Raw genomic sequence first — 13,291 nt, 5'->3', positions numbered from 1 at the left:
GACTATATAATATCTCTACACGTATTTTCGATGAGAATGTAAAATAACAGTTGACGAGTGCACTACGTATTCTGCGATCTTTAGCTTTGATGTCGTTCAAAAAAATACGGATTTGAATTTAAATATTATGTGTGGTAGCGGTGAGTATAATATTATAATATACATAATATATTATTCAACACGAAAGAGGGCGTACATTTAACGGTTAGTTTTTATTATATTTTTTTTTCTTCTTCACCGCGGCGCAAATGTCACTCGTAAAATCTCGGAATGCGTGTTTAATGGAGACGAAATGAGTACACGCACTTTCTGAATAATTCTGATTTATTTACGTTTACGCCGTTAAAGTAAAACAATACGAGATTGAATATCATCGTCGTCAACGTCGCCGTCGTCGTCCTCCGATAATGTATTGTAATATACGCACATTTTATATTCAAACGAGTCTCATCATCACAATTTATTATTTTCGATGCGGGAAATAAAATCGTAAAACGCGTAGGACATTGTCTTATGATATCGAAAAACCAGCGTTAATGTCTGCGGCGTCATAATATTAAAATATAGTTTCACATTATGGATTATCTGCAAGTGGCAAAACCGGTTGGGTTATAGAGAGATATCACTGGAACCTTATCTAAAAGAACAGGTTTTGGAACCGGAACCCTTTGAATATAGGAAACCGAAACTTCACCGAAACCCTTATTTTATATTAATTATTAATTTTAATACCGGAACCTCGCCGGACCCCTTATTTAAATTAATTTAAAAACCGGAACCTTACTGGAACCGATACTTTTACTCTACACATTTTTTTACACAAGTATAAAACCAAAACAGGTAACAATTTTTTTATTTTTTAAGAACATAAAAGAAACTAAAACCTAAATTTTAGTTTTTCTTGGAACCGGACAGAAACCGAAACCGTAAAAATCATCAAGGTTCCATTCCCTGATCCGGACTCCCTTGGGCAGCGTAAAGTAATTAGTAATTAAAATACACTTATTTTATATACAAAATTGAATGTGGATAAACTGGGTAGCAACTATAATCACGGTTTTGGGATAGTTTCGGATGCAGATAACACTACAACTATACTATGAAGAACGTTTCGTAACGCTCGGTGTACACCGAACAAAGTATACGTATGTGCACCCTTTTGAAACGATTCCGGTTGCGCTACCTTATATTATTAACGCACAAATAATAACAATTGCAATCAAGGATCATAATAATTAATAGATCGTTATCGCGGGTTAGGTCTCCATGCTACCGCATTCGATTCGTTTATTGTACCTGAACGGTTAAACTTTCGGAGCTTTCGCGGTTTGGTCTGTTTCGATGGACATTTTCGGTAACGCCTGACAGACGTTTCAGATGCTGCATTGTCCTTTTTCCGAACCAGTGGTTCACCAGGTTTTAATAAAAAAACACGATTTGTAGAAAGAAAATGATATCAGTAGTGGTCGACAAAGTGGCTCGTCTAAAACGTATACGCGAGTGACATGACCGACGGATTATGCCACCTGCAGCAGTCGGCGATAAATTGATCGCGGTAGCTCAGTCTTGTGGAAGACTTCGCGTGGTGAACGTCTCGATTTGACGGAAGATATCGGTGATAAGGCTGCTCCGATAAAATGGCGAAAACGAAATGTTAATTAATATTGTATGTGTGTGAATGGAATTGGAAAACGGTTAGCAGCCTATAGAAAATATACCCATAACGGATTTCGAGTTCAATTTATCAAAGCCGATTAACATTATTTTTATTTTATATTTTTTTGAAAATTTCATGATATATATTTTACTGTCGAAGGGTTACTAAGGTATAAATTAAGAGCTGAAATAAGTATAAGAGACCATACTTTAGTTACCTACCTATTTAATTTAAGCTCAGAGATACGAAAATTTATACGAACTTTATTCCCAAAATCAAAGTAAAATACCTACATTCTCTACCGAGGCCTTTTTTCCGACCTTCTTTTTATAATCCTGCCAACATTTCTTTGAAAATTAGCCTTTACATTTCCCAAAGTTATTCTTATTCCAATAGAGAATATTATGAAATATGCCTTGTTATATTATATTTTCTTATTACATATTTAATAAATTGTATACAAGATATTAGTTTTTATTTATCATGCTTTATTGCTTTCTATTTTTTTTTTCGATTATATTCTTAAATAATAAAAGAAAAATTAACATTTATAAATTAAATGGTTCGTTAAAATATTATAATTTTAATCAATATTCATTAATTAATGTTATCAAAATACCAAAGCTCGTTATAATTTTAATGTAACTTGAATCGTGTTTCGTGTAATTAGTATTGACACGACATTCAGATATTACTTCTAAATGTAAAATAATATAAAATTAACGTTGTAATACTACCACACGGGTACATCTGAGTGATGTAAATAAAAATGTGTATTTTACATTAATTAATTTGAAGTCTTAAATAAAAAAATGAAGTTTTATATAACTACATTATTTTTATAATGGAATTTATTCATTTTAATACCTATTGCATTAAATGTAATGCATTGCTTTTAAATTTTAATTATATTAAATATAGTGAGAAAAAATGCAGAAAATTTCAAAGAGATCGTTTTGGTACACTTTATAAATATCGCTCTCATTTATTACGCTCACTCACTAACATAAAATAATTTAAATAAACATCCACTGCTTTAAAAATTAATAGTCATTTGTCACGTTTGAATTAACATTTCTATGAGAATACGCAAATCGTTTTTCCGTATATTTTATTCTCTTAACCCAAACAATGGGTTTCGTAAGCCTCCGACACATTATTATACTATATTATTAATATTATCATATTGTTTTATCGGCGTTTTGGATAATCTATTCACTGGTATTTGCGGAAAGGCGACTGACTGGCTAAACACAGCGTTAACGTTTTCAATAAACAACCCGAAGGTTTAAGATGGAAATTGATTTGTTTTGAACGTTTCAAACAATTTCCCGGCATATATATCGAGTAACTTTATAAACGTTGTAATAACACACACTCACACACTCACACAACACACACACACACTTATATGGACATTACACAAACCATCATCGCCGCTCGGAGACTTATGGTAAAGAATGTCCATTCGAATCGAAAAGTAGTAGTTGTGGCGGTATAGTGTTGTAGTGGTGAAGTACCTACTATATACGGCGGAAAACTGACAGGAGTTGTGGGCGGGGTATGCGCTGGATGATTTATTGTTTTTTAAATGAGCCGTGTGCGCTCAAAACGCCTTTAAATATATAGAACCGGTGAAATATGTCTGAAAGGATTTCGGTTTTTTGGCCTTTTTAAATTTTACTTATTCATCGATCACAGAAATTGAAACAGAACCGACAAGAATAAAAAAAAAAAATTCAGCACCGTATGCGTATGCAGTATTGCACCGTTTATAATAAAATGCAATTGCTTGTATCGCAGTGGCTCTCAACCGGGGTGCCTCGGTTCACTAGGCCTCAGAGTACCGCAAACTCAAAAAAAGGGTTTCGCAAATTTTTAAAATATAAAGCATTCACTCTTATTTTTATATTAAGTAATTTGATTTTAAATTTGGAAAAAAGTTGAATTGCTAAAGCAAAATGTTATAAAAACTAATCATGATATGTATGGTCAGTGCGCCTTTATGTTTATTGTTCGTTTTAATTTTGACACTGGTCAGCTGTTGCTGTTCCAAAGTAAAAATTATTTCATCATTTTTTCAAACCAATAAAAATGGATTAGGTGTGTTATAAGTTCGTTGCAATATATTGTATGCGAGTTCTGAGTTTATAGGGGGGTCCAGCATTTTTGGAAAATAACCTATATGGCGTCGAGGGGGGAGAAACACTTTTTCGGACTCATCTCCGATATAACACGTGGAATATTTTTCGCGTTATTTAATCGGTCGTTCCTTACTCACCTGCGTTATTCCATTTAACATTCGTCATCATTCATTTGCAGGTGCCACCAAACCGATCGAACCTCTATATCTTGCATATTATTATTATTATAATTATTATTATTATTATTATTATACAGTAGTGGCATGTGTTGGAAACGTATTTGGAAACGGGTAAATCCGTCTCTATAATTGTTTCCAGACATCTTTAACGTCTTGCGTACGAGAGACATCATACATCATGCCACCTTGTTGTTCGGGGCGTTTTCCAATATCAGTCGGGGTCCACTAAATATCGGCTGTTTTGTAGGTACCTATGCGAGTATACGACCGTCGTTCTTCGAAAACTCAGACGCAAACGGCGGAGCATGTTTCGAAACGTTTAATTACTTTACCGCGGCTGACTTGTTACCCAGTCATTAAAGTCCATTACGATGTTCCCACTATATAGGATGGCACCGCGACTATATACATTATACACGCGTACCTATTTATATATATATATGTAGGTATGTAAAACTGGGTTATATATACAACCAGACCCTCGTGTACATATAAGTAAAACGGGGATAATAAGTATACATATATATTCTATACTGTATTATATACAGGTAAGACGGAAATATATATATATACAACCTGACAGTGTTTGTGTGTGTGTGTGCGTGTATAAATTGCGGAAAACAATTGAGCGCATGCCCTGGAGCCAAAAGCGGAGGGTCCCGATGACTATATATACTCACTGCTGCACTTAAATCAATTTGTCGATGTTCATATTAAAAATTAAATCCAAATCGACTGATCGCGTCTCTGTGTTTCACTCGGAAAAAAATTCGCCAATAATCAGTGGAAACGAAACGATTTGTTGTGAAATTCATCAACCCTCGGACAAAAGACCTTCATATAGGTATCGATATATTATTATCATGTAAAATTATAAATTTATTATGTGTTAGTTTTACGGTGACAGACGTTACAGACGGACAAACAACGCAATTTTCTAATTTAATATTCAGAAATTAAGTCCTTGGGGATTCGTCCACAAAATGGCAATTATCGTTATTATAGTCATTAAGTACATATTTGACATTTTTATTTTTCAAGATATCAACCCTAATTTCCACACAAATGGACAATGGTATTTTTATACATTATTATTACTCGTTTTTATATTGGTTCGTGTGGATAAGTGATTGTATTTTATCTGAATAAAGATCATTAAATATTTTATCTGTATGCCTAACCGAAACCGACCATCCCGGTGTTGATTTCGATAACATATTATTATACCTATTACATTACATAATGATTAATGATTATACCTCAATACCACAATATTTGTTCGTTCTAAATTTTTTCAGCGACTCATCGCTTGTATGCGTAAAATATGCTTTTAAAATAGCTAATTTTTTTATTATTATTAAAATATAAAAACCTATGTCTAGTGTTTATTTTTCAAATTGTTTGGTTTTCAAGTAAATAAAAAAGTAGCATAAATAAACTGATTAATGAAGATATTTTACTGACGGACGAAATTAAAATTAAAATAAATATCAAACTTTTATATCAGTTTTAGAAAAAAAAAGTGGGTAAGTGGATGTCGCTCTGCTGTACAGTAGGTTACAAGTAGGGGTCAATCTTGAATTTAATGATATAATATAATTGTTTAAGAAAAACGATTCTGAGCGGAGATGGTTTGTAACTTGTAAGCCTGGATATTTTATATTGTTATTATTTATTATAGCATGTAACTATAGGTATAAGTCGAATTAATATTATAATATTATTATTTTTTAATCGTTTCTATGGTGATAAACAAAGCGTTAGAAATTAAAATCCCATTTTTAGCGGTTTTTCGTAATTTGTCGGTGGTTTATAGCATGGCATTAAATAACTATTGAGAAAATCGAAAAAATGACCTTCTTAAAGTACCATATTGATCCAATTTTCTAAAAGATAAGATACTATTATGTTGAAATTGAAGAACTCCTTCTGTTAGAAGTTCTGTTTGCAGAATAAAAAAAAAAATAAACACCATATTATATAACCTTGCTTCGCTCAGAATCTAAAATAATAATATTTCTGATCACTTGTATCTGACGATAATGAATCTTACAACGAACGTGCGAACTTTAGTCTTTGAAATATTTAAAGAAATCAAAGAAAAAATGCAGAAGGATACATAATATAAATGATGAGTATTTGTTTATTTAATGTAAGTAATAGCCAATAATTACTACAAATGTCATATATATTTTAAAATTGATGATGTTTAAAATAATACGTTTTATCGGTAAATGGTAAAGAAACGTCTTTCAAAGCCTATCATATTGACACCGTGTTGTATTACGTTTGGCAAAAAAAAAAAATGTCTCGATATCCAAACATCCGCATAAATCTTCCATCACGGACAAAGAAATAACTCTTCGAGAAGCAGCGGGCTGTAATATTGTCTTACGTGGGTACACAAGGATATCGACAGTTGTCACTGCAAGACTAAATGACTAAATGCAATTCCAGTAAATGTGTCCCGGAAAAATAATAATACGTGATTCTATAATATGCTGCAGACCTTTGAATTACTGTGAAAAATAAATAATGAAAACCGTTTTGTTTATACGCCGATTCATATATTTACACGAATCGTGATATTTTTCCACGGTACGATAATATTATCATAAATTTTCTGCAACCTTAGCCGAAATTATAATTTGGAATTAACGCCGAATCAAATACACCGCGACATTACGTTTCACCAATTAAACGTATATAAGTATATTATTATATTACCGTAACGTGTGATATTTGGGAGACTTCACTTTCGATTTAAAAATTAAAAAAATCTAAGACGAAGTGCGATTTACCTACATCGAAATATCCATAATATATTATATATCATGATATACCTATAGGTAGAGGAACCTTATAAGCACGTATATCGGTTTAATAGACCGAACGCGTATGATTTTTGTTCTTTTTTTACACAGATCAAATAGAAACCAATACACGAAGGTATAATACTGTTGAGCTTTTTTTTTTACAGTGTGCCGAACGTGATACATAATCTTTGATTCACGCTCATGTTTTCTCTTTGTAGCAGTTATACGAGAGTAAACTAATATATTGTAATATTGTACATATAATATGCGATTCAACAGACGTAGAGGTGACTGTATCAGGACTCAGGAGTAGGTACTTGATTTAATTACCTAAATCGTCAGTTAATAAATAATGAACGACCTGTTAATCGACGAATTCATTTCGATTTTCGTTTTTTTCTACGATATAGCGATTTTCATATTTTGTGATGTTTGAAACAGGACGTTGCCGCGGAGTAGTGTAAAACTGTTTTTATCATTTATTTCAAACTCAGAAGTTGACACGGTTGTGGAAACGAAATATTAATTCTGGGATGTTCCTGTAATGGCATTGCAGTCGAGTTTCGGCCTAACTACGTTTTACACGTCAACACCTCAAGCAATAAAACATTTTGGATAACATAATTTTTAATAATAATAATACGAAATATATATATCGTAATAACAAATACGAGTCTAACGCGGAAAGGTAGTTTTCATGTACACATATAAAAGGTACCCGGATACCTACACAAAAAAGTAACCTTTACTACATGGATATGACATTTTACATAAAAAAAAAAATAATAATAATAATACAGCTACGCAGAAAAGTGTTAAGAACAAATTTGTTTTGTTGCGTCATCAATCATAATTTTATATTCAAGCTGAATAAAATTATTGTGAAATAAAATACCAAGTGAAATTACAATAAAAAGAAGTGGATGTTAAAAATAATAAATTGAAAATTGTATAAGAAAAATCCGATAGGGTCATGTATGAAGAATATATAAGGAATAGATTATTGTTAACTAGTTATTACTTATTACCAGTTGAGTGTCAAAATAAATATATTCTTATTATATTAGTAACTGCATTATATTAAAAATTATATTAAAAAAAAAAAAAATCAATCGCAGTACATTAATTTATAAACGACATTTTATTATTTTAATACAAATGTTTATAAATAAAATATTATGTGATGGCAAAAACATGAATTTGAATTAAAATGTAAATGTGTTTTAGTTTGACTTAAATAGCATTTATAACAGATATAACTCCATAAGTACTTGTTTATACTATACTTTTTAGAAATCGATGAGTAGGTAGGTAAGTATATATATTATTAAGTAACTAAGTTATTATGGTTAATTATAGTCTTGTTCCATATAGACTTTGCCTATGCATTTATACTTTAAATAATATTATATAAACACTATTAATACATTTTTAAATCGGTTTTATTTGTGTAAACCGAAATGAATTAATTGTGCTATTTCATAAGCATGCAAATAAACTGCGTGGTAAATGCTGCTTTATATAAAGTTAAAAAAAATGATATAACGTAAAAAACTAAGAAATTGTGGATTTTTAATATTCAATAGAAGTTTAAAAGAGCCGGTAAGCAGTAGTTGATAATTCCTTAATATTCACAGCATTAAATAAATTAAATATTGAAAACGATCAGAAAAAATAATAGTTATCAAATTCAAATAGATTGAAAAATTATTGGAAACAATGCAAATTGTAAAGATAATATTATGAAATGTAAAAGATACTAAATAATAAAATATATATAAATTATATAAATTATTCGAATAACATTCACTATAATGGCTATAATATATAGATAATATATAGATATATATCAGGGACGTCATTATTCTCACGATAATTTATATCCCTGCATATATTTCACAATTTTTTTACGAGAATAATGTTGTTTTTATTGCCAAATATAAATAAAATTAGTTGTATAACTAATGAACCTGTTGAATAATTTAAAAGCAATCGAATATGGAAATATGAGAACAAAACCTATATCATAAGATTCTTATATATTTAACAAAACTGTTTGTGTTTCAATCAATATATTATAATCATTCACTAATTTATATTCATTAACTAAATTGTAGATTTTATGGTTATAAATATTTGACTACAATGAAAAATTAATTTAATCGTTTTTAATTTGTATGCATTGTGTGTGAAATTAAAATATTCATTACAAGTTACAAACATATTTTTATTTTATGACGTCGAAAATAAAATCAAAACATTTAGACAGAAGCGTACTTAAGTATAAGTATTATAATGTATAATATTATAATATGATATAATAATAGAGTACCTATAAGTAAATTTAACTTTTATTTTTAATGACATAGAATGTACAAAATATGTAAATAAAAATAAAAATTGTAACATAATTCATAATTTTACAATAAGCCACAATAGTATTGGAACAAAATATAAATTTATTAGATCTTAAAAATCAGTACTTCAATAACTTTTTTCTTTTGTCTTTGTATGTTAAATTTTAAATATTTACATGCTAGTTACTAACAATATAGTGTGTGATTTATTATTATAATGGTTCATATGAAAATGCGACGCAAAATGAACAATCATAAAAAAAACTCAACTTGGCAATATATATTATACCTATTATATACCATTCGGTTTTCTTTGATTTAGTATACTGGTTGGTTAATAAAAAGTTTATTACAATAAATTAAAACATTTTTAGAACTATTACATTTTTTCTAGTCACAAAATAATAATCCAAGACCAATTAATAAACCGTTGCATAAAAATTATAAAATACTAACAACATTATGTATTTGGGAGTTTAGGATAATGTTTAATAAGTACCTACCAAGATAGTTCAAATAATGACTAAAAAATTAATATTAGTTTAGCGTGTTGTTACGCAGGAATATGAAGAGCATAAATTAATATTATTATAACTTATTATATTTTTAATAATATAAATTATTTATAACATCAAGCAGAGACAGAACTAGACTATTCAGGCAAACGTAAAATTAAAAAAAAACTTTTTCATGAAAATGTTACATTTAATCAATTATTGTTCCAGGTTGGTAATATTTTCCCTTGAGCCTAAGTCAACATAATATATATAAATATCAAAATGATAAAATATAACAGAAAAAAGAACTTCCTTCTACTGTCCATCAAGTTTATTAAGTTTTTATAAACATCATAAACGCGTTTTAAATGTACAACTAGGAATTGTAAGTATAAGACATTTCCGGGAGATAAATATTTATTCACAAGGAATTTTTTTAATTTTTTTAATTAAAAAAACGGAATAGTTATTTTAACTATAACAATTATTTTGTTTAAAAAATATAAAATATTTTCGTAAAAACTGGGAACCATAATTATATTTTGATAGCTACAAATTGAACAAATTTACACATAAGTACATTTAATAAATTAGTAATTTGAATATTAAGCTATGCATAAATAAATATTAATATTTCGCATTTTAAATATTTATAATAAAATAACCGAATGAATAATTTTCATTACGGGAGGACTACGAGGGTATACATTTATCCGTCGCCGTACTGCAAATATTAAATACTAAAAAAAGCAAAAAAAAAGTTATTAATATTATAACTTTTTTTTTAAAAATTAATTTTGCGATTACTATTATTATTATTAAAACCATTATTACGTACAAATATTACGTCTTATTATTACATTATTGATTCTATTATTAAGTACATAATCAGAATATTACTGGTGATGACTAATTATTACGCACTATGCGATTATGTAGGTATATTGGCCGAAGTACAATCGTTGTAATTATTATGCTTATAATAATTGTTATTATTATTGTGACGAAAACAAGCGGAAGGTACGGTTGATGAAAATACGTGAATTATTATCAATGTCGGCGAGTACCTAAAGACGACTCTCATATTATAATACTATGTTACTGACCTTTGAACGGAATGATGTACGGCGGTTCAGCCAGCGTCAGCACCACGTACATCCAAAACAGCAGGTTCGGGTACAGCATGTTCATAGCGGTGCGGTGCGGGTGATCGCGACGATCGAGATCGGAAAGCTTTTCGGGGGTTCGGGGTTCGAAATGACGGGGGAGGAGAAAGAGAAAACCCCGTTCGTTCGATCGGCGGCCAAGAGCGTCCTCTTATGTTTTTTTCGTTTTATTATTTAATATTATATTATAGTCCGCAGGGTAATAATAGTACAACAGGGGTGTCCGTTCGACGGTAACGGAAATTTCGAAATAATTTTCGTCGGTACGCGACGACGGCGCGACGACAACGACGGGCGGGAAAAAAAAATCGGCGAGAAAAAAAGACGGAAAAAAAATGAAAAAAATAACGTCAGCGAGTGTTTTACAGCGAAGTCTCAAAGACGCGCACGACTTAAGTTGAAGTTCGTGGTGGCTCGTGAGTATTGTAAATATTATGTGACGGGCAGAAGAAATACGGGATCGCGGTGAGAAACCGATACAGTTGCGGGCAACCGGACAGGGTCGGATCCACGAGGGCTACTGAACGCGTCGGCGGCGGTGGCGACTACGGCGTCTGCCGGCGGTTTCAAAAACGGACGAAAAACCAGCCGACGCGCGCATGCCCCGGCCGGCGGCGCACCCCCGGCCCTCCGCCCCGAAGCGCTCTTCGCGCGCGAAATTCGCGACCATAATATATCCTCCACCCCCTCACAGGACCGACTCTTGCATCCCCCCCCACCTCCGACACTTGCGCCAGCGGATATCGTAGGTATAGGATAACCTAGGTGATGGTATCTAAGTTGTAGGTTCGCGGCCCCTTGCCCCTTCCACAACCCGAGAGCACTGCACCCCCCCCCCCCACCCCGGAATACGTTACATTGCTGTAAGTGTATACTCATATTTATTATAATATGTGGATACAAGTACACGAGGTGATTTCTTTATCACTAAGTTTATCACCTACTCATAGTTGAATTTATGTGTTTTTAAAAGTTATTTTATATTTTGTTATTATAGAGACGACATTTCTGTTGCTTCTTCCACCTATAGCCCAACTCCGACAATATAAAATAAATCAACAATTCTATAAGTTAAACATTATTATTATTATTATTGTTATATATACATATTGTTTTGTGTACTTAATTATCTATATTAAATTTATAATTGTTGAACTGCGAAAATATTTTACCGAAAGCTAATAAAAATCAAAACAAAAATTAAAAAATATAGGACCGAATTCACAGCGTAAAAATGGCTGACTATAATAAATGTTAAAATATCACGTGAGTTAGGTACGTTGAAATACTAGATAATAATATTGTCGTCTTTACTTCTGTAGGTATATACAATTTGATTGTCTAATAATGTTATTCAATAAAATTTTTCGACTTTTCGATTTTATTATTATAATTTATAATATAATATATTGTAATACCTTTGTGCAAATATAAATAATAAGCTAATAAGTATTAATATATTTGATTACTGATTAAATATTTAGATTAGTATAGTATTAATATATTATGCATCTTATAGTAATTGTTAAACTTGATTGATACATATTATCAGCACCTAATTTAGATATTTTCTGTATAAGTGAAACAGATGGTGTGATCTTTGTGGGTCGTTATATCACAGAAATGTCTGAGCAACAATGACGAAAATACATAGACAAGGTTCAGCAAACACTCGAATGAGATAAAGAATTTGGGGAAAAAGTCAAAATTATATTGTTGTGATCGTTACGAGTATCGTTTCTTTACTTACGTACATCCAAACGTCAATCGCAGTTCATATAGTACCTATATAGTCGGAATCGTCGAATTGAAAAAATCAGGTTATTTTCTTCTTTTATGCTTATTATATAATCATCATTCTTATTAACTGCTATTATTTTCTATCATCAAATCAAATTTCTGGAAAAACCCGACAGCCAATTTAATGTAAAATTGTTTTCCCTTAGCAATTTAAAATTTAAATCAATAGGTATCATATTGTCCGTATTTTCGTCACACTCTCCACCGAACTGCAATATACACGCCACAAATCATTTTTTTTTATCGAATGTCACGGAAAATTCATAACCTCCTCATAAATATATATGATAAAAATATAACATACTATTATGCTCCAATAACTTACTGAGACTATTACTTGCATACAAAACCTTACATTAATTTCTTTATTATTCTCACTCGTTGCAATTTTACAAGTTGACACGATACATTTTATGATAACATTCAGTAGACACATGATTATCTGAGGTATGCCTCCAAGATCCGATAAATCGAAAAATGAGATACGTTTTCCTACACCACTGAACAGGTTATAGTTTCCATTTTTCTCCAAATATTAAAATTAATTTACTAAAAAGTGACGGATATTTATAGCCGACACCAGTGCTTAAGTACATATTATACGTTTGTTATATTGTGTATCAGTTATTACCGATTATTTCGATGGTTATTATCATAGGTGCAAATTGGGGGGGG

The 13,291-nt window shown here is 30.8% G+C and overlaps 1 protein-coding gene across 1 annotated transcript in view; it reads right to left on the bottom strand.

The window, feature by feature from the left end:
• Positions 1–11,359, bottom strand: part of LOC100162697 (limbic system-associated membrane protein-like) — a 590,312-nt gene extending 578,953 nt beyond the window's left edge. Inside the window, exon 1 of the mRNA XM_029490819.1 lies at positions 10,757–11,359. Within this exon, the coding sequence (XP_029346679.1) occupies positions 10,757–10,841 (85 nt within the window). The 5' untranslated portion in view covers positions 10,842–11,359. The remainder of the gene's footprint in view (positions 1–10,756) is intronic.
• Positions 11,360–13,291: the final 1,932 nt, after the last annotated feature.

The sequence above is a fragment of the Acyrthosiphon pisum genome, chromosome X (genome assembly GCF_005508785.2).
Source record: "Acyrthosiphon pisum isolate AL4f chromosome X, pea_aphid_22Mar2018_4r6ur, whole genome shotgun sequence".
Classification (NCBI taxonomy): Eukaryota; Metazoa; Arthropoda; class Insecta; order Hemiptera; family Aphididae; genus Acyrthosiphon; species Acyrthosiphon pisum.
This window is presented reverse-complemented; position numbering and strand designations above follow the sequence as displayed.